Source organism: Xylona heveae (genome assembly GCF_001619985.1).
Source record: "Xylona heveae TC161 unplaced genomic scaffold L228scaffold_4, whole genome shotgun sequence".
NCBI classification, from domain to species: Eukaryota; Fungi; Ascomycota; class Xylonomycetes; order Xylonales; family Xylonaceae; genus Xylona; species Xylona heveae.
Window position 1 is genome coordinate 864,235 of NW_017264196.1, and position 19,263 is coordinate 883,497.

A 19,263-nucleotide genomic window follows, 5' to 3' on the forward strand; every position below is an offset into this window, starting at 1 on the left:
GAGGTATGTTAGCATTTCTCCGATCGTAGGTAGGTAGGTACAGTAGCAGAAGGCATTTGACATACCCTGCATCCATCTTCTGGAGGCGATCAAAGCCTCTTCTCATTTCTTGTCTAAGAGGGGTCGCTTTACTGCAGAATTCGAGGCGTACAGCGTCTATTTCGCCGCGAAGAGCGCCGACTTCTGCTCGTAGAGCAGTAACCTCACGCAAGAGGCTTGTCATTTCCCTAGCAACTCTAATAAGGTCAGAAGAAGTAGCCTTTCTTCTTCTTCTTATCCTTCTTCTACCACCACCAACAGCTTGTAAATTGGTGTATAATCCGGATCTCTCAAGAGCAGTGCACAATGCCTTGCAAATCTGATTGAAATTAGGTTGAGGCGCTGAAGTACGTTGGCGGGAAACATTGGAGGACTTCGTCGGGATCTTCCCAGCATTTTTGGCAGCTATCCTAAGCCCGAGCGCGTCATGATCATCCTCCGTCGAATCAGCGAGTGCCTCTTTCTCAGAAAGACATCGAGAAGTGGTCGAATAGCAGCTTCAAGTTTCTGTTCCAGCCGATCAAAACCCTCGCTCCCGTCTCTCCTGAGCGTGTCCACCTCATTGTGCAACACATAGCACAGTTTGCCGATGTCGGCGCGCAGTGCGCCTACTTCGTTGCATAGAGCGGCAAATTTATTGACAAGCTTGATAGTTGCCCTAGCGATTCCACCCTTACTTGTAGGAATGGATTTTCCTCCGGCAACTGCAGGTGAATTGCTAGATAGCCTGAGATTATCCGCAACGGAACAAAGGGCTTGACTCATCTCAATGAAGTTAGACAGAGGCGCTGCAGATCTTGCATTTGCTGTTGTGTAGCTGGATAAGTGTTGCAATGATTACTGAAGGAACTTTTCGAAAAGCAAATTGTTTTAGTTGCTTGCGTTATGGTGGCTTGCAGAAATAATGATCTGGTCATTTTGATGAACTGGCAGCAGCAGCTGGTCTTTAAATATGAAAATTGTTGTTTTTATTATAACATAAAGTAAGTGTTGACCCGAGGAAAATAAATAGATTTGCAGTGTTCAAACCATGAAGTTTCAATTATTGTGCGGCACGGCGGCCCTGGCGGCACTGCGGCGGCTGCAGGGGTTGCCAAAAACACATTGTCGAATCGGGTAAATTCATGAGTTTCGCGTTGCGCGCGCCACGACCACACGTGACTTGAGAGACGCGATGAATATGGGAAGCATTAATTTGTAGAAGATGTTAAACTTTTATACGGCAGCGGGTGGGCATTTCTGGTAGTGATGGTAGCCCATTAACATGGTGATTTTTGCGCGTAATCATCTGGTTCAATAATTATAAGTGGTGATGCTCTCTGTATGAATATATCTATCGAGGGGTTTGGTAGGTCGGGCTACGGGTTGTGATTGACTTGAACGAATTCACCCCAGGAATAAATTAATACTAGGGCTCCATTTCCATGCGGAATCATACACCATCGCACTTGAATACTTGCCCCGCTATGGACTAAAATTTTCTTGTCAGGGCCTGGTCCAGACTAATCGGAGTCGTCGTCAGGTCATATTGTCCACTCGGTGGAACCTTTGATGATACACGCGTTCCTACAGAGTAAACGTTGGACATGTCAGACGTTTGAGGCTGTCTGACAGCCGGTACAGATCCAGTGGGGGATGTGTCACCGCCTGAATGGGCAACGAATGGCGGCGTTGGAAAGAACTGGGGCATGTTTCAGATGATATTATACGTCGCATCGTGGTTTATGCTACAAAGTACATACATTATCCACATCAAGCTTATGGGTATACCTTCACCGCAACTGCCTCGGACTTTTACACGGAAACAATTTGTTCTTGATAGCACTGAATAGTATCTGAGAAGGTCTGAAATGCTTGATGCAGATACCAGTCTCGTCATCATTGTTGATCAACCTTATACTGTGTCGATCAAAGTGGACGAGATCTGAGCAATTCATGGCTGCAAGTAATTTGGGGGGGAGGAGGTTATGATGGAGGGTTATAACCAGTGCAAGGGAGGGACTAGCCTGAAACCGTTCACTTGAGACGGAACGAAGAGCGAGGGGATTTGAGACCAATAAAATTGAATTACCACCGTAGATTGGCGAGACTATAACTGTACTCTCGGTAGATGGTGTCTTTGGGCCCGTGGTCCATCAAGTACCGGTACGGGCGGACAACGGTGGCTGAGTGTGTTACGGCAGGAGTCCAGCCCACGCGAGCGGATAAAAGGGTCCAGAAAGAGAAAGAGGCAAGAACAGCAGAAGATCTGTGTGGGGTTTTTCTTGAGGGAGCGCCATCCCTTGTGTTCTACGCCGCAAAGAAAGGGAGAGTACTGGTACTTTGGCTCCAACCTTGGCTCGTATCGTCAAGTCCACGGATACATTTCCTTTGGATATATCTTCGTATGTCTCCTTGATGCAGCTTACCCGTACACACCAAACATGGCCCAAGCGTAGACCCGATCCACTTCACAGGTCAATTAGTTCCGTCCTCCATACGAGAGGGAGAGACACCGTAAGATGGTGTGGTCCGTTCATGTTCCTGCTTCAGGGTACGAAACAACGGTCATAAAATAATAATGCAAAGCTGCCAAATGTCAGCGATAAGAGACCCACTCCCTCGCCGCACACGAGCTTACATGTACAGTATATGTCTGTCTGTATTGATCATGTTCCCCAATGGCGTCCAGGCGTCCATGCAAAGTATATATTCAAGATATCAAACTCCTCGTGCTGGGCTCTTTGACGTTTCAGTTTTGGTCAGCAAGCCACTCTGCAGTCAATTTCAAATACGCTGCACTTTAGATGATCCTGAATAATGGAAGGGAGAAGGAACGGGTGCGCACAGGCAGCCAATACAGTCGAACTTTCGATTCATAGTAGAAGATGCATATACTTCTTGAAACGATAGAAATCTATTAGGGACGTGCAAGAATTAATCATCCCAGCATACGAATCTCAATCTTGCAATTGTAGCATGTAGTCTCTTGGAGAGATTTCGGAAAATTATAGTGGCGCCTTCCCGGTTCATGCCACGCCTGGCTTTCGAGACGCCTTTTTTCTCCCCAACCAGACCGAAACTGGCCCCCGCGAACATCAGCCTGATCCGACCATTTCAAATTTCCCACGGCTTTTCCCCTTCGAATTGTGAGCTGGCATATTCTGCTTCTGAATTTCAGCAGCTTCAATCCCTTCTATGAGCGGTTGCACTGTTCGCTTCATTTACCCCCCGTTCTTTAAGGGTCTTCGCAGTTAGGTAAGTGAATTAAACTTTAAATCCACCTTACCAGTCTGGGCTCTGCCACTCTCGCTCCGCATCCAACCCTCCGTCCTATCCACGCTTGTCCAACAACCTCCGTTGCTATCAAGCTTCAACCCATACACTCACCCATGCTTGCCTTATGTCCTATGGGCAGCGTGGCACAAGAAGGATCTTCTGGAGAGCAACATTCACTGACCTTCAAAGTGCAATCGCTCGGGCTGGCCACAGATACATGTTGATCTTCGCTCGCAGCACCATCTCAAGCCAGCTCCGGCCCCTGCGGTGACGATCATCTCTCGTGCCTGCGCAAACATTCCAACATCGTCCACTTTCGTTGTTTGCTACTTCCGTCTCTCCCTCGATCTCTTGCTCCCTCGTCTGATTTTGTTCACACACGGGTGCTGTTTGGCACACCCACCTTCAAGGATCTGTGGTGTGCACTTCGCTCGCCCAGGGGACACTGTCTTTCCTGATTGCTCAGCAACCCCTACTCAATCGACAATCCGGCACCCATAACAATCAACAAGGTCACACTTGGTAGCTACTGGACGAATTCGAGTTTCCATTGGTCCTAAAAGGCACGGTTCATATTCATTTTCGCTGTGCCTGAAGCTGGACCGTCATAATGGAGTCTCCAGCGGCCTTTCCAGACACCCCAGTGGAACATGACGATGTGATTTTCCACTGCAAAGGATGTGGCGATGTAAGCTTTTCAATTCGGACCCAGCCAATGGCTTTTCGCAATTTGAGTTTCGTTAGATGGGGATTGCTCAATAGCTAATCTTGCACTGGAATATAGATCCTGGAGGAAGGAAAAGCATTCGAATTAGGTGAGCACAAATTCACATTGGTGCAAACGCTGTCGTACCTACTCTAACACAACTCTACAGCTGGTAACCGATGGCATATCGATTGTTTTCGTTGCAACACTTGCGATTCCGCCCTAGATTCCGATGCGAACCTGTTGATGCTGGGAGACGGTTCCTTGATTTGCAACAATTGTACCTATAGCTGCTGTGCCTGTGGCAACAAGATTGAGGATCTGGCCATTCTCACGGGCGACCAAGCATTCTGTGGAAATTGCTTTCGATGCCGCAACTGCAAACGCAAAATTGAAAATCTGCGATATGCCCGCACTTCACAGGGTATATTCTGCATGAATTGTCATGAATCTTTGATGGCGAGGCGGCGCAAAAAGGCGAAGATGGCCAAACAGAATACGGCAAGCTCCCTTGCCAATTCTCCCATGTTACTCGACAAGTCCCTGCCTTCTCTTCCGCCAAGTGCCATTCCGCCAAACGCATTTACGCCAGACCCAAGCTTGTTAGAAAGCCCCCCAGAACGCCGTGATCGCTCACCCCAGCCGAGGCGATCATCGGCCACTGGCTCAGAGCGCCGGGAGATACAACGCGATCGCTCCCCAGCAACGATCCGTGAGGCTTCAAAAGGTAAGGGCATACTGATGATCTCGCCCCTCATCATTTCTTGACACTGACAACGTCGATCATTCTCAGAAACACTTACCCTGCCGCCCACGACTTACAAGGAAGAACGGCGTTCGAGGGCTTCACCCCAAGCGGAATCGCCCACTGGTGACGACGGCTTCTTTATCCCCTTGGCGTTGGATGAGTCCGTTGCTTCTCCATCATCCGCAGTCTCAAAACCCAAGACAGGCGTCCCTGTTTCTCCGGATCAGCTTGATGCTAGGCTATCGGATGCCAAGTCGCTTGGTCGTGATATATACCCTCAGAGCCGGAGTTCTTCTCTGGGTTCGCAGCAGCCCCAGCAGCCCCAGCCCCAGCAGCAGCAGCAGCAGCAGCAGCAGCAGCAGCCGCAGGATAGCAGGCCGGTATCTTCCAGGTCCCTGTCCGTGCCAAAGGAGAGACAAAACCGGGCATCATCGTACACGGGGGCCAGCCCGCACATAGCTTTTCAGGGCAAGGATCGCCAACCGTCTAACGAACTCGTGGAGACAATGCGAAAGCGCAAGGAGATATTACCGGCACCTACCCCCAACGCAACCAACCAGTCTCCCGTCGCTGGCGGCAGCGACAAACTCTCCCAAACACAATCTGCAACAAGCTCTAGTCCGCACACCGCAGCAAGTAATCTTCAGCTTCCCGAAAGCATTTCTAGCCGTGTCTCTAGCCGTGCTTCGAGTCCAGCACACAGTGAAAGGTTCAAGTTGCAGGACGTTCCTCAATCGAAGAAGGCGGGCGGTTCTGCAAGAGCGGTGGACACCTCACGGTCGCCCTCCATCATCGACCGTGCCAGCTCCGAAAGTGCACAAAAGAAGATGGAAGAGCCACCCCGCAGGCGGGAGCCCCCACGGTCGGCATACGGACATGATGGAGCCGAGACTCCCCGAACATCGGAAGAGACCAAGAAGAAGCATGACACGCCGTCACTTAGTGGGCATAGCAGTCCGTTTATGAGACCCTCTGAAGAATCTCCAAGACCACCTCGGGAAGAGTCGATGGGTGCTGTTCCCCAGAGACATTCTATTTCGAGGAAGGAGGTTCCCGACAGAGGCGCTTTTAAACCATCCGTATCTTCAACTCCTGATCATCACCGACCATCCACACCACCGCAAGCCCCGCCGCCGCCGCCGCCAGGCTTCATGGGCTCACCAAACAACCTGGTTCAGCTCAATGGAGGTAGGACGATATCTGCGCCTATGGAATCTCCTGATGCGCGAAGCATGCACGACCCTTCGTTGCCTGCACGTGTCGAAGTTCGTCCATCGTCAGCGCGACCCTCACAATCAGACACGTTTACGATGCCAAGATCCCCTCCGCGACCTCCAACTTCGCGGCACAAGACACGCAATTCGTCCATTAGCACCGCGCAAAGTGAATCTTCCCGAAATGGCGATGTGCCGGTTGGCTTGCCCCGCTACAGTGGTCACGGCGAGTTTTCCATGGATGAAGACATGGCTCGGATTTGGGGAGCAGACGAGCAAGAGAACCCTACTTCAATGTTGCGCAGGATTTCAAAGACCGTTCGACACGGTCGCAGCTTCAGCGACAAGGGCTTGCGCTTATCCAACTCCCCAAAGTGGCCCAAATCCCCTCTCAATTCAATCGCTGCTGGCCATCCACATGATATTGGCAGTCCTTCGTCTGCTTCGCCAGATGCAAGGGACGAGAATGTATGGTTGAGGGGTGAACTCCGTCAGGCGCAACAGCGAATTGCTGAATTAGAGGCCGAATCAAACGTGCTCAAGATTCAAGTGAATGGCACGGCAGACATTAATCAAGTGAATACGGAACTTCGAGAGAAGCGATCAACCGTAGCAATCCTTGACACTCAAAAAGAAGTTATCGTTAGAGAACTCGAGGTCATGGCTGACCATATTGCCAAGGCTAAGCATAGCGACCGACCATTTGATGTGGGCGAATTGAAATCGGGCGTGCTCCAAGATTTGGCCCTTTCTATGCGAAAGCTCAAGGAGACATTTACGTCAGACATTGAAGAACTGGTGCAGAGGAAGCACCAACTAACGGACGAGATTACGAATCTGACCTCGGCAAAGGAAAAGAGTATTCAGGAATTCGAGCAACTCACTTTGAAAAACGCTCAGCTGGCTGAGCTCAACAATCAACTCGTTCATAACATTCAAGGCCTGTACAAGGCGAATCGTGATCCGTCGGCTGACAACCTTCGACCCTCCAACGGGCTTGGAATCTATACACACCATCACAAGGAGAAGTCCGAGACCTCAATGGATCTGCGCCCGTCTACAGCGGACAACAGTCTCACTGCGTCCCAGACGACCTTGCAGCCTGAGCACGATGTTGAACCGGCCACAGTGCTTTCCACGCCTCAAGTAGTCAACATTCGGAAAGGGCAGCCCAAGAAGTTCAACTGGAAGCGTGGTGGGCACACCGTTGCTAAAGGTGTCTCGAAAGGTTTCAAGGGCGCCTTCCTGTCCAGCAGCCAGCAGCAACAGCAAATGCAGCGAGAAGGCCATCTCACCGAAGGTCTTCCATATGGCATGCTCACGCCTGGTGCTGAGCCAACCATAGGTGGAACTCGCTCACAGGCCGACACCGGCCGTCAACCCTTTGGATTCTTTGGCAATCAGAAACAGGGGACAAACAAGGCTGGTCAATGGAAAGGGACAAACAATGGCAGTGGAAACTTTTCCACAACGCCTTCTGATGATGGATCAAGTGAGTTACTCTTTATGGATTGATCTGATACCACTGCTGACATTGGAACTAGATCTCTTTGGGACGGAGCTGGAACTTCGAACCCAGTTTGAGAAGAGAGAGATACCAAGTATCGTGATCCGTTGTATTGAAGAGGTTGAATTACGAGGTAAGCACATCCCCGGTCGGGATTTTTAGCAGTCGGACCATTTGCTTATCCTTTTCCAGGCATGGACGTCGAAGGAATCTACCGCAAGAGCGGTGGAGCCGGACAGGTCAAGCTCGTTGTTGAAGGTTTCGAGAAGTCAGAAGATTTCGACCTTTCAGATCCGGATCTCGACATACACGCCGTCACATCTGCGCTCAAGCAGTATTTCCATAAGCTTCCCACTCCACTAATTACCTACGACGTATATGATCTGTTGCTCGATTCAAACCGTAAGTGACTCCGTTTCCGGATCCGTTTTCTATTACTCGAATATTATTTCTAACCTCGCAACGTCAGGGATCTCGGACGTCGAGAAACGAATGATCGCCATGAGGTCAGCCCTCGATGAACTTCCGCGCAGCCACGGTGACACTCTTGAGTTTCTTATATTCCATCTAGCTCGGGTTCTAGACCGAGTTGATGAAAACAAGGTTCGTTAGAGCATAACATTTTGCAGTGCCTGAATTTCATTGGATTTCTTTGCTAAATATTTGACCCCCTCAATTTCTAGATGCCACCTCTTAATTTGGCCGTCGTCTTTGCTCCGACCATCATGAGACCTCTCTCTATCGAGCGTGAGATGACCGATATCCAAGCCAAGCAGGATGCTGTCCGATTCCTGATTGAGCACAACAAAGCCATTTTCATGCATGATCAACTGGACATTTAATTTGCCATGTCGTGGTCAAAACGCATTTCATCCCAAAAGTCTCATTTTCATCTTTAGATTCTTACTTCACATTTTTTTACATTCATTTTCTCCGCTTTACCTCCATTGACCTACTCGCAACGTTTTAACGACAATCAAATCACCCGAGAAGGTCGTTTTTGGCGGGACAAACTAAGCTGGCGATCGAGACATTTTTTACAATAACATCTTTTAATAATCTAGGGTAGGAGATGGCGCTACCGATTTGCAGGGGCCAGATTAATTTCAAGCTTTGATATCTCTGTATGGGCGCAGTGGCAGGGTCAATTTTTCTCTTCTTCAAGCGTTCCCGGTCTTCCCTCTGGAGTTTCCGGGGTTCTTTTCTTTCCTTTTTACCCCTCTCCCAAGCCTTGAGTTTTGTATGGCCTGCTTTGATCGGTGTTCATCTCGATGTTTACAGCCTACCTTTCTTCATTTGCCCTGGGGCAAGATGCCCGAAAGCATTCTTCTCAAGGGGATTCTTCGATTTCTCTTTGTTTTCTAGCTGCACCTCTGACTTTCGACCTTTGACCTTGACGATTTGACTTCTTACTCGACGAGCAGAAACAAGAGGTTGATCGGTCATTTTTTTATGCAATTTTCAACCAAAAACGGAGCGAAAAGGCGACGGGCATGGCGTCCTTGGTCTGTTTGATCGGTGCCTTGATATTCCCATTTTTCTTTTCTTTTCTTTTTTCTTTATTTCTTTTTTCACCGACTTTGACTTTGACTTTGTCTTTCACAAATACCATTGTAATTCTCGATCTTCAATTGATTTTCACTTTTCAGATTCAATTTTTTAATATCAATATTTCTCGATCGATCGATCCTTTTAGCCGTGATATCTCGACATCACTTCTGATTGAAATCATTGCTTGAAAAAAAATCATAAGAATGTACAGATGAAATTGCGAGACTTGAAACCTGGGATAAGAATTGATCATGTGGACCTATGCATGAGAAAGGAATTTGACACATATTTGAAAGTAGGATGTATATTTTGCATTTGGCACAGTACTATGTCTGTTGGTTATTTTAGAAGCTATCGTCCAGATCCATATTCCGCCGCACGACAGACGGGCTGTCTTCCCCTTCATCTCCTTCGAGATCGTCAGTAATGTTGCCTCCTGCAGTGAGGAGCAAGTCCTCGACGATGCGTTTGCTGGCTTCGCGAGCTATATATGGGGTTAGTCACGATTGGTCTGAGCACGTTGGGTGTTCAAAACAAATGTGGAAATCAAAGAAGAAAAAAGAAAGAAAGAGGAAGAGGATCCTAGAGGACATGAATAGACATGACATAATCAACATACCTGGGGTCTGAAGGAGCTTATTCTGTGGAACATGGAACTGCATAGTCTTTGGCGGGCTGAAGCCCAGATCGATATCGTCGTCGGAAGAATCGCTGTCCCATAGTCCACGAGTGACATCGCGCTTATTCGTCGTCGTATTATTATATCTCTGCGTTTGGGGCGTTTCGATATCCATTCTCCCCGATGGGTCGCCACCGCCGCCACCGCCGCCGCTAACGGGTCGAGCTGTTTTTCGGACGCTCAGCGGCGTTTGTACGCTGACTCCGGGTGTGCGACGCGCAGAACGCTGCATTGCTGGGGACGAGAAGATTTCAGAGTGCAGCTCCGGAGCGGCAATGGGCGGCGAAGACATGGGCGAGGAGTCATCTCGCCAGCGGGGCTGCGCGGCGGGGGGAGGATAGTGTCTGGTTGCTGTTCCGGGGGTTGTTGCCGAGCGCGGACGACGCTGCTGCGAATGAGGCGTTGCTTGTATGCGGTAATTCTTATCGAGAACTCTATGCAGCAGTGGGTCTGCGTTGCTTCGTTGTTGTTGGTGTTGCTGGTGTTGGTGGTGGTTGTGCTGCTTATGGCCCGAGCGTGGATCGAGCGGGAGCGGTGACGATCCAGGACTTTGGAACAGTGCTTGTGGAAATGTCTGTTTGCCTGGCGTGCTGGGTAGATCGGAGCTCTCGCCGTGGATTTCCCGTTTCAAGGCTTCGTATGGCGAGGAGTATTCTGCAAATGAGGCGGGCGGGCGGTCGGCGCGAGTCTTGGATGTTGCGCGGGGGGTGCTTCCCGTTAGAGAGGGCGAGCTGAGAAGTGTATGCTCCTCTTGATGACCGGTTGGCTGATAAGCTTCGTAGCGGTCTTGCTCATGGATGGACTCATCGTGCGCGTGGGCTGTATCGTCGTATCCCGAGGGTTCAGTTGTTGCGGTGGTGTCCTCTTGGCCGGTTGTAGCGGTCTCGTCGACAGTAGCTTCTTCATAGCCGGATAGTGATACGTTGGCGCTGGCCTCGAAGAATTGTTTCCAAAACTGTTAAAAAGGAAAGAGTCCTGGTCGTTAGCAGGGAAGGAAAGACGGATGTTGCGGTTGTGGAGTAATGAAGTGGGACGGGTTGTTTTCGCACCTTGGAGGATTCCCAGACGGATTTGGAGTGTTCTGCATATTGCTCTACAATAGGCAAGATGCTTGCTGTGACAATATGATGCGCGCGGCTAAAATTGTGGTCGATCTCTGAGGTTTTCAATCATCAGCTCAGATTGTTTACGATTTGCACTTTTAGACCCAGAAGGCTTCGGACGCAAGGAGCAGGTATACATGCCTTGTAGTGTCAGTGTGATTGATTGCTCTAGTTTCTCCAACTCCTCGGTGAGAGTAAGATTCCGCGGTGGTATAATGCTTTGCCTTGACATGGCTGTTGTGGTGGTAGTTCTTTAAAGATCCACAAGTCCTTTCCCAATTATTTACAAGCTGTCCCAAATTGGTCGATAAGTTGGAGGTGGAACGCGAACAATAATGGCGCTGCTACGGTACAGTGCGCGTACCAAACAAACCCATTTGATAGCGTTGGGATGACTAAGTGCCGGGTTGCCTTCACATGCTGTTTCTGTTTGCTCTACTCCGTAGTTCGTGTACCTCACGTAGAATGCTTTTAAAAAGAGAACCGTCTGCTGTCTGGCAAAAGAATCTGCAAACTTTTTGAAGCAAACGATAAACCCTCTGATGAACCTATCACAGTTTAAATCCAGGAAACATGAATACTCTGCTTTGAGTAATTATTCTCTTTTGCCTTCAGTAACCGATTAGACTATGTCTCAAATATCAGATGAGTTATATGCGGGTATCATTGTTTATCAATGTCGTCTTGTGCTGTAATAATTATTCATATCTAGCCGGAGCACCAAGTGCCCAATAGTGTTTCCCCCATCCTCGCTCTTGTCCTCTATGCCGAACAAATCGTCTTCATTATCCAGGCTTGCCTTCCTTTCCCCGTACCCCCTACGCTCACTTAGCCCTCTGCAAACCGTTATAAAGAGAGAAGCTCGTTTCTGGAAGTCCAAATATAGAGCTTGCACTTCTTTCTTCCTTGATGGTGTACCTTCGTTCCTAGGTGTCACACTATTTTGGAGGGCTGCGAAGCGGAGAATCGTGCTAAATATGCTCGTTAGGAGATCCATAACCTCTTGCTGACGCTTCCGAAGAAACAGAGAGAACATGATTCGGTTAAGTGTTCGCTCGTGATATTGCCGTAGCTTATGGATGCCGCCTGTAATGTATGAGTCTTCTTGGTCAATGACGCGCTCGATTTCCTCCAGTTTAGCCTCGAACCTCCGCCACGTGCTATCGATTGCTATCTCGAGAAAGTAGGCGAAGACGTTGGTGACGAAATGATGAGCTTCGATGCTGAAACGTTGCTCAAGTGCACCGAATTTGCGATTCGAAGCGCAAATGATCATTTCTCGTCGATGCTGGTTAACGGAGTATACCAATCTCAGGACACGCAAAAGAAGCTTGAATATGCAATCGTATTTGTCCAGGCTGACATCATCGATGACGGGTTGAAGAGCCAAAGGGGGTTGATAGTATAGTCGAAGAAAATCTAGCGCTTCAACGCCGTCCCGGTTCATGATTTTCTCAAGGCCGTCAGCGGGGACCGCTCGCACAGCAAAGCTTAGGCCGCCTGGTAGGTCATTCGTACGGCCCAGATAACCAGCTCCCGAAGAATCTGTAGCCTGGTCGCCAACATGATAGGTTTCAGAAAGTATTCCCATCAATGCAAGGCGAAGCTCCGAGCTTGCAGGAGGCCAGCTCTCCCGACTCCCCAGCTGGAGCCCCATCAAGCCACCAGAAAATGAGACCCCGCGCCTTCTCTCAGTTGACTCCAAATTAGGGTCGAAAAGAGCTTGAGTAAGTCGCGAAGAGAATAAACCATCTCCGAAAAGTTGATAACGGCGCTGTAGGGATAAATGGAGCTTCAGATCATACTCCTTAAAAATCATGCGAAGACAGCATGTGTTTATCAAACGTGATTGTGCTAATATGATAGGATAGAAAGATAGCAGTGGGCCCGCTGATATAGGAGGGTGCAAAGGATAAGAATCATCTTCAGCTTCGGTGTGTGACTCGAGATCTCTCAGTAAAGCTTCCCCCAAGCCTCCGTCGGCTCCTCTCTGAATGGATAGCAGGGGGCGCTCAAAAAGCCCATTGGAGACCGTTATCTGAGCTTGTATATCTTCCTGGCTCCGGCCAAAAATCTCGAACACGGAATGAGGGCCATTTGAAGCTGTGATATTCACTCCTGCATTGGGATCATCGGCCGCTAATTCCGCGGAATACTTTCGAATTTCTTTCATCAGATTCTGCTCGTATTCTTTCGCTCTCGCTTCAACACTGCCTTCTGTCAGTAGCGACACCCAACTTGATTGTGATTATACCGGCGGTAGGTTACCTTTCAATATCCCACGATATTTTCCAGCGCAAGCAGGGGGGCTCAACGGTCGAACTCAGCTCAACTTTTGCGAGTGGATGGTCCGGATGATGATTCAATAGATGTCTCAGTCCTCTTCCGGTCTCGAAAATTATTTCTGCCTCCTCTGCGTGTACAAAACTCGGCATTAATTTTCTGTCTAGATGCTGAAAGATTGATAAGTATAGAAACGTAAGGACAAAAATCAGACCTCGGAATAAATGAGCTCACATAGTCCGTGTATTTGTAGGATCCGGCCAACTCAGCAGCGCGAATATCGGAACCACGCTTGACAAAGGTGTTCTCCATTTCAAGTGCAAAGTCGACCAAACCTTCAGATCGATGAAGTCCAATCCATGACTCGACAAATTCCAGCCAAGGCTGGAAGACACGTGTAAAAATTTCGATGACGGTGCCTCGGAGCCAGGCATGTTTGGATTCAATCTTCTGAATGGCTATATAAAGACTTTCTAAAACAGCCGAGTCGGTCTCGAGGCCGGAGACTGCAGAAACGAGTTCATCCATACAACTAAGCATAAGTTTCGGACGTTGGAAGAATCGATGCAATTCAACAATGGTGTTGATATTTGTCGCGTCAACACTCATTTGCATTTGTAATGTGGAAACCGCGATGGATATCGCATCCGCCAGTGCCATGCCAGTTGCCAAGCCCCTTTAACATGAACGCATAAGCACCATTTTTTTTGATGAGATAATTTATGCTTACCTGAAGAATCCGGTGCCTGCCAGGCCCCTTAGGCGCCTCATCTGGTTTCCGCATCGAAGAAGTTCTCCTATAAGGCTGAAATTATCAGATGGTGAAAGAGAAGCCGCTCGGTCAAAGGTACCTTGTGAAGCTGGTGCTGCTGTATCCAGCCGGATGGGCACCCGGAATTTTGGGGTAAAAGGATTGAGCATATTCGTCGAAAGAAAATAGCAGGGAATTTTGGCCGAGGCCCAAATAAGTCAGGCACTGGAATATACACATTAGTAGAGCTCATCCTCTTCCTCACGAATGAGCCAGTTTTCTCACTTTGATGAATATTTCGATTTCCACAATTTTTCCAGACTCAGAAGTTTCTTTTGTCGAAAGTAATAATGCATCGAAAGCACCAGCTCCAGCTTCAGTGATATATGGCGTCCCTGGGTATTCGAACGCCTCGGATAATGAGGCTTCCCAACAATGATATCTCCGACATGCAGCCCTTGAGGTAATGACGTCTGATTCTCTCCATATATCTTCTCCTTTGCAGTATTCTTCCTCCGTTGACTTGTCTTCAGCAGCTACGGCAAAATCTTCGGGATCAGTCCGGGGAGAGCTTCGATCGCCTGAAAGTCCATATTTGAAGTCATCTAATTTTGGCAGCAAGAGATTAAGAGACTCGGAGGGTCTCAGGACCAGCTGATTGCTTTCTTTTATCGCCGAATTAGCTATATACAGTTGTCAAGCTTGAGCATAACTTACTTTCATCAGCTATGGGGAAAAGTCGACTAGATGAAGGTGTGTCGAGCTCTGTAAATACTGACGGACGCCATAGATCATGAAGGGCAAATGGGTCGGAATCATGCTCATCAAGTAATATTCCATTGAATCTGTCCATTGTATCACATCGTGGAGTGTTTCGAGGTCCAGCACCTATTGTGGTGACGCGCTCCAAGTCGCGTATTGTGCTCCAGCCACACCCATACAGGACCTGTCGGCAGAGCTAAAGTAGTTGCATGTCGGTGGTTTGCCCAAAGAAGCGCCGACATCGAGCTCATTTCAACCCACTAAATTGCAACAGAGATTCATCATCGAAGACCGCTACGCTGTTCAAGTCAAGAGAGCCTGCGACATATCTGTATCATGCCGCCAAAAAAAAAGGCACGGGGTCCATCTCGCTCGCGAGAAAGTCAATCTGTGGCCGCTACTCCTGGGAGAAGCGAATTAAGCACTGCCGACGTGGTTTCGGACTTATGGACGGACGAACAAGAGACGTCGCTGTTCAAGGGCATGGTGCGTTGGAAACCCGTAGGTGAGTTTTACAGTACATCATTATTCATTTTCAACTTCTCGGTTTCCTTCGAATTTCCGGCTTTAACAATCGGTTTATAGGCATGCATAAGCACTTCCGCATGATCGCCATCTCACAGCAATTACGAAACCATGGTTATACATCACCAGCCGACGGGCACACGCGCATACCAGGCATATGGAAGAAACTTGAGTCGCTTTATAATATGGAGGCTCTTGATGAACGGGTGAGACCTGTCACTTATTCTTACATGTTCCAGCATATTAATTGGGGCACCAATGTCTTAGGAGAATTCCTTCATAGATGAGGATGCCGAAGAGACTGATCCAGTCACGGAAAGGTTTTACGAGTTCAAATTACCAGAAGATGAATACGGCGAGCTTCAGTTCGAACGACGGCTTGCGGAAGAGCCATCATCGTCCCCGCCCATGCTTAATTATCTTCAGCCAAGCGCTCCAAAACGAGGGGCACGATCAGCTACACGGGGACGGGCAAGTACATTGGACGAGACTGAGGAAGGTAAGGGACAAGTGAATGGGGGCCTCATTCGAGGCCTAGCTCAGCAATATTGTCGCAAACATTTGCTGATCTCGTCGCTGATAGAGCCGATGTCGTCGCCTGCACCCTCGCGGCAACGGAAAGGTACTCGGCCCGTTCGAGGAAGTCGAGTTGGCACGCGGTCTCGAGCGCATGCTGAAGAGAAACCAAGCACGAAAAGAAAGTCAGGGCGGATAGCATCCACGGTAGAAGAGGATGAAGCAGAAGGCAGCGCGGAGGAAGAGGAAGAAGAAAGCGAGGAGGAGTCGGAGAAGGAAGAAAGCGCAGAAGAAAGTGCGGCAGAGTCACCAACACCTACACCAAGAACACCGGCTAAAGCAGCTCGAGGAAGCCGATCTCGAAAAAGCCAGGGTGGTACGCGACGGAGCACACGCAAGAAATAGTGCGCTGTCACGAGATGAAGCAATTTCATTCCTCTCAATTGTCGTCATCCTCCAGGAAGCACAGCAATTCAAGGCCTGCGACTCTGTGGGAGACGATAATTACCCGATGGGCGCCAACTACTCTGCGAGCTCAAAGAGATAATGTGTGCCATCAAAAGATAGGAGAATATGGCAAGGTGCACCAGAGGAAAATTTCTCTAAACCTAGAAACAGCTGTATGGGTTTGAAAAAGCGCCCATCCGCTGCAAGTCAAGTCAAGGGAAGCTGCGCCTGAGCTTGCTCTTCCCTACATGAGAAGCCCTATCGTCCCCTCGGGCTCGAAGTACTCAGTATGAAGGGACAAGCTTCGGTGCTCGTTGTGCGGAAAAGCTGCTTATCGTTGTTGCAACTTTTGCCCCAAACCTGCGTCTCGTACATAGTCTCTTCTCAACCAAAAGAGAAGTCGTCCTTGAGTCAAGGGAGCCACGGAAACGTGGGAAATGGCTGTAGAGGTCAATGAGTGATTCACAATGGCGTTGGTGTTTACCATAAGTCCCTGGAGTGTTTACACTAATTTCAAATCGAAAATAAAAGGCCTCGGATATATAAACTCCAAGCATGAGCTCAAGAAGGGACAGCATGGACTACCTGCTCCCTCTTTCAAGTCTCAGAACCAACTTCGTCAGACCAGAGAAACTGACTTCCTTCTTATCTGTTAATTCTTACTCATATAGCGTCCTTGTATCGGGGCCCCTTTTAATTTTCCGCTATTTTGTTTTTCATAGATTTTTGGAAATGATTACCGCTGAAAAAATCAACATTACTTTTCGAATTACCGATCTCGGCTTGCCAAAGTTTGGAGCTCAGGCTTGGAGAACATCTTCATTAGTCGACATGACGCTAAATTCTTGGCCGTCCCACGCGCCATCCTCAGCTCAATTAGTGAAAAGAGCTAAGAGATTTACAATGCAGTACAAGTACTGAGGCTTTACCTCGTCCAAATTCGAAAGGATTCATGAAAAAGTGGAGAGTCATAACGGTACCTGACAGACGCTCATCGCGCCTAAGGTAGGTAAGGTATTCAGTAGCTGTCTCCCTCATGGAGGCGTTGGAGATTCACTTTTGCGAACCCATAGAGACAACCAATGATGATCATTAATGATCTCGTCTACATCCCAGAATATTCGCTGCTAGCACGTATACTGTGACAGGATGCCTCAACTGAATAGTGACTTGCGTCTCCGAGAAATGTCCGTCTTCTAGGGAAAAATATTCTTTCGCCTTGGGACCAACGGGCAAACCATGAGTGGATCACGCGTGATCTGAGACACAGAGAGGCTTGGCACAAATACCCCCTGTATAGCCAATTTAGAATGCGAGGCTTGTTACCCATAAGTTCACTTATCATTCTGCGCGCTCCTTTCCCTTTCCCGCCCAAGTAGGCGAGAGCGGCTGAAGGGACCCCAGATGCATTGGCTTGCTCCTCGGCAGAAATTTCAGTTGGCCAGGGTACAATTGATGGCTGAGATATCGGTAACACCGGCTGCAGAAAGCTTCGCCTTCTTTATCTTCTCTCATATCTGGCTTACCTTCGCACGGGATTTCTCGTGCCCAGAACTCATTGACCCCCACACTGGATAATTCCTATGGGTTCTTTAGCACGGGAAATAGTAAGGTCACTTGTCGATGAAACTACTTCTAGGTCAGGGTTTCCTGTGTCATCAGACGGTCAGACCTATTGCCTGGAGCTATGATCATCGACGAAACTACTTGTAAATGAGTTGGCTTTCTTTTTCGCCATGATGTTGTCTTCGAACGAGCCGAGATACTGGATCACATTGACAGGAGATCGAGGCACAGCCAATAGCCTCCGTAGGCACCGCCGTGTGAAACGGAAATAACCCACATCAGGCCAGTGATCAAAGCTCGAATTGCAAAGGATGCAGCGAAGGTGGACCACGTGTTTGATTCGTTTCCCCAACTCCTGGACACAGGAATTCCACAGCCGCAGTCTGCGACCTGCCAAGAAAAAGATGGGAATGCAAACCAAGTTTGATGGCTGAGGCTGAATCTACCTTTCTTTTTTTTTTTTTTTTTGGTCCGACTACGGAGCCGTGTCCGTACTACAGGAGGGAGAATTAAGGATAAAAATGTTACAGATTCACTTACTCCGTATGATCCATTCTTAGCGCCTCGAAAATGAGTGATGGCCGATGTGGAGCACAGCACAACAATGGCGCAAACAAAAGGTTCAGGGCGCAGGCATCAGGGCCTCAGGAACTGCCCCCCCACCCAAACTCACTGGACGGGTGGCCTAAAAGGGGGGCTAAGTGAACAAATCTCAAACCAACGGAAGAGCTATGATTGAGGTAAAATCCCCAGACCGAGGAGACCCTCCGGTAAGCGATCCCCTTTACTGTAGCGAGTTAGCGGGTGAAGAGTTATTGTGGTAGGGGCCAATGCCTCACTACTTTGCTTCCAAGGTTCAGCCCCCAAAACCCGCTCTCGGCCAGGCAGTGCTCTACTGGAGTATAGAGCTCTATTGCCTAGCAAGTCACCGCTTCCAAGGGCGCGTCTGTGATTGGAGCCGTGTTAATCCTTTTCGAGCCCCCCTTCCTTTGATTGGGTTTAACATAGCACACATGTTTCTCTGGCCCGAGTACTCCGATGGCTTGGGCGCATGCTTGAGGGCTGCAGATCTTGTTAACGCTCTCCTTTTGGCAAGGTTTGTCGAGAAACGATTGATTTAGAAGTTGGCTCATCTTAAGCTGTCCGCCAGAAAGCGCCACGGTGCCACTTAATTACCTGGGAACATTCAGCTCCGCACGATCATGGACCTATCGGAGTCTAAGGAGGAGGCGGGTAGCAAGTCTGTCCCTATGCGTATGGGCAGAGAGTAATGCTGCCCTAAACAACATGGGGAGCTTTCCCCTAAGCCTCAAGGCTGCGCAGGGGCTCGCGCTCCAAGAGCCCGTGGAAAGTGGAGACATTTCTGAAGGCTGCCTTTGAGCCGGCCGTGGGAGCCTTACCGTGTATGACAGATCTGCGTCCTTGCGGCTGCTATATGAACTTGGTCGCGGCGCCTTTGGAACAATCTAGCATCGCTTCCAGCTTACAATCCATCAATTCTCCTACGAGAAGCTATTCACCCTCGTCAATTCTGTGAGCCGGGATAATTCTTTCTCCTTACCTACATACTCCAGAAGAAGTCTATAATTTAAGCGGTATCAGAGGAAA

The 19,263-nt window shown here is 48.9% G+C and overlaps 4 protein-coding genes across 4 annotated transcripts; 2 read left to right on the plus strand and 2 right to left on the minus strand.

The window, feature by feature from the left end:
* Positions 1-3,907: 3,907 nt before the first annotated feature.
* L228DRAFT_237969 (RhoGAP-domain-containing protein) lies at positions 3,908-8,314 on the plus strand (the record flags this gene model as incomplete). Its single annotated transcript, XM_018330989.1, has 8 exons — positions 3,908-3,985; positions 4,082-4,112; positions 4,173-4,730; positions 4,797-7,457; positions 7,510-7,605; positions 7,665-7,874; positions 7,942-8,075; positions 8,156-8,314. The coding sequence occupies 8 exons, from the start codon at positions 3,908-3,910 to the stop codon at positions 8,312-8,314; spliced, it is 3,927 nt and encodes a 1,308-aa protein (XP_018188949.1).
* Positions 8,315-9,316: 1,002 nt separating this feature from the next.
* On the minus strand, positions 9,317-11,052 carry L228DRAFT_246164 (hypothetical protein). Its single transcript, XM_018332343.1, has 4 exons — positions 10,947-11,052; positions 10,752-10,858; positions 9,643-10,657; positions 9,317-9,507 (listed from the first exon to the last, which is right to left on the minus strand). The coding sequence occupies exons 1-4, from the start codon at positions 11,035-11,037 to the stop codon at positions 9,368-9,370; spliced, it is 1,353 nt and encodes a 450-aa protein (XP_018188950.1). The 5' UTR covers positions 11,038-11,052; the 3' UTR covers positions 9,317-9,367.
* A 353-nt stretch (positions 11,053-11,405) lies between these two features.
* L228DRAFT_260229 (hypothetical protein) lies at positions 11,406-14,716 on the minus strand. The gene is made up of 7 exons (XM_018334239.1): positions 14,557-14,716; positions 14,125-14,504; positions 13,940-14,064; positions 13,819-13,893; positions 13,323-13,764; positions 13,074-13,258; positions 11,406-13,015 (listed from the first exon to the last, which is right to left on the minus strand). Exons 1-7 carry the CDS (start codon positions 14,690-14,692, stop codon positions 11,479-11,481), a joined length of 2,880 nt encoding a protein of 959 aa, XP_018188951.1. The 5' UTR covers positions 14,693-14,716; the 3' UTR covers positions 11,406-11,478.
* Positions 14,717-14,815: 99 nt separating this feature from the next.
* Positions 14,816-16,346, plus strand: L228DRAFT_115449 (CT20-domain-containing protein). Its single transcript, XM_018328940.1, has 4 exons — positions 14,816-15,106; positions 15,187-15,332; positions 15,394-15,625; positions 15,710-16,346. The coding sequence occupies exons 1-4, from the start codon at positions 14,938-14,940 to the stop codon at positions 16,045-16,047; spliced, it is 885 nt and encodes a 294-aa protein (XP_018188952.1). The 5' UTR covers positions 14,816-14,937; the 3' UTR covers positions 16,048-16,346.
* The last annotated feature ends 2,917 nt before the right edge of the window (positions 16,347-19,263 follow it).

Coding starts and splice junctions, on each gene's coding strand:
- L228DRAFT_246164 (XM_018332343.1), bottom strand. CDS start 11,037: ATGTCAAGGCAAAGCATTATACCACCGCGGAATCTTACTCTCACCGAG. Junction 10,859..10,946: donor AATCACACTGACACTACAAG/GCATGTATACCT, acceptor TGAAAACCTCAG/AGATCGACCACAATTTTAGC. Junction 9,508..9,642: donor TAAGCTCCTTCAGACCCCAG/GTATGTTGATTA, acceptor CCCCATATATAG/CTCGCGAAGCCAGCAAACGC.
- L228DRAFT_260229 (XM_018334239.1), bottom strand. CDS start 14,692: ATGGACAGATTCAATGGAATATTACTTGATGAGCATGATTCCGACCCA. Junction 14,505..14,556: donor TTTCCCCATAGCTGATGAAA/GTAAGTTATGCT, acceptor CGGCGATAAAAG/AAAGCAATCAGCTGGTCCTG. Junction 13,259..13,322: donor CCTACAAATACACGGACTAT/GTGAGCTCATTT, acceptor TCAATCTTTCAG/CATCTAGACAGAAAATTAAT.
- L228DRAFT_115449 (XM_018328940.1), top strand. CDS start 14,938: ATGCCGCCAAAAAAAAAGGCACGGGGTCCATCTCGCTCGCGAGAAAGT. Junction 15,107..15,186: donor GGTGCGTTGGAAACCCGTAG/GTGAGTTTTACA, acceptor ATCGGTTTATAG/GCATGCATAAGCACTTCCGC. Junction 15,626..15,709: donor ATTGGACGAGACTGAGGAAG/GTAAGGGACAAG, acceptor CGTCGCTGATAG/AGCCGATGTCGTCGCCTGCA.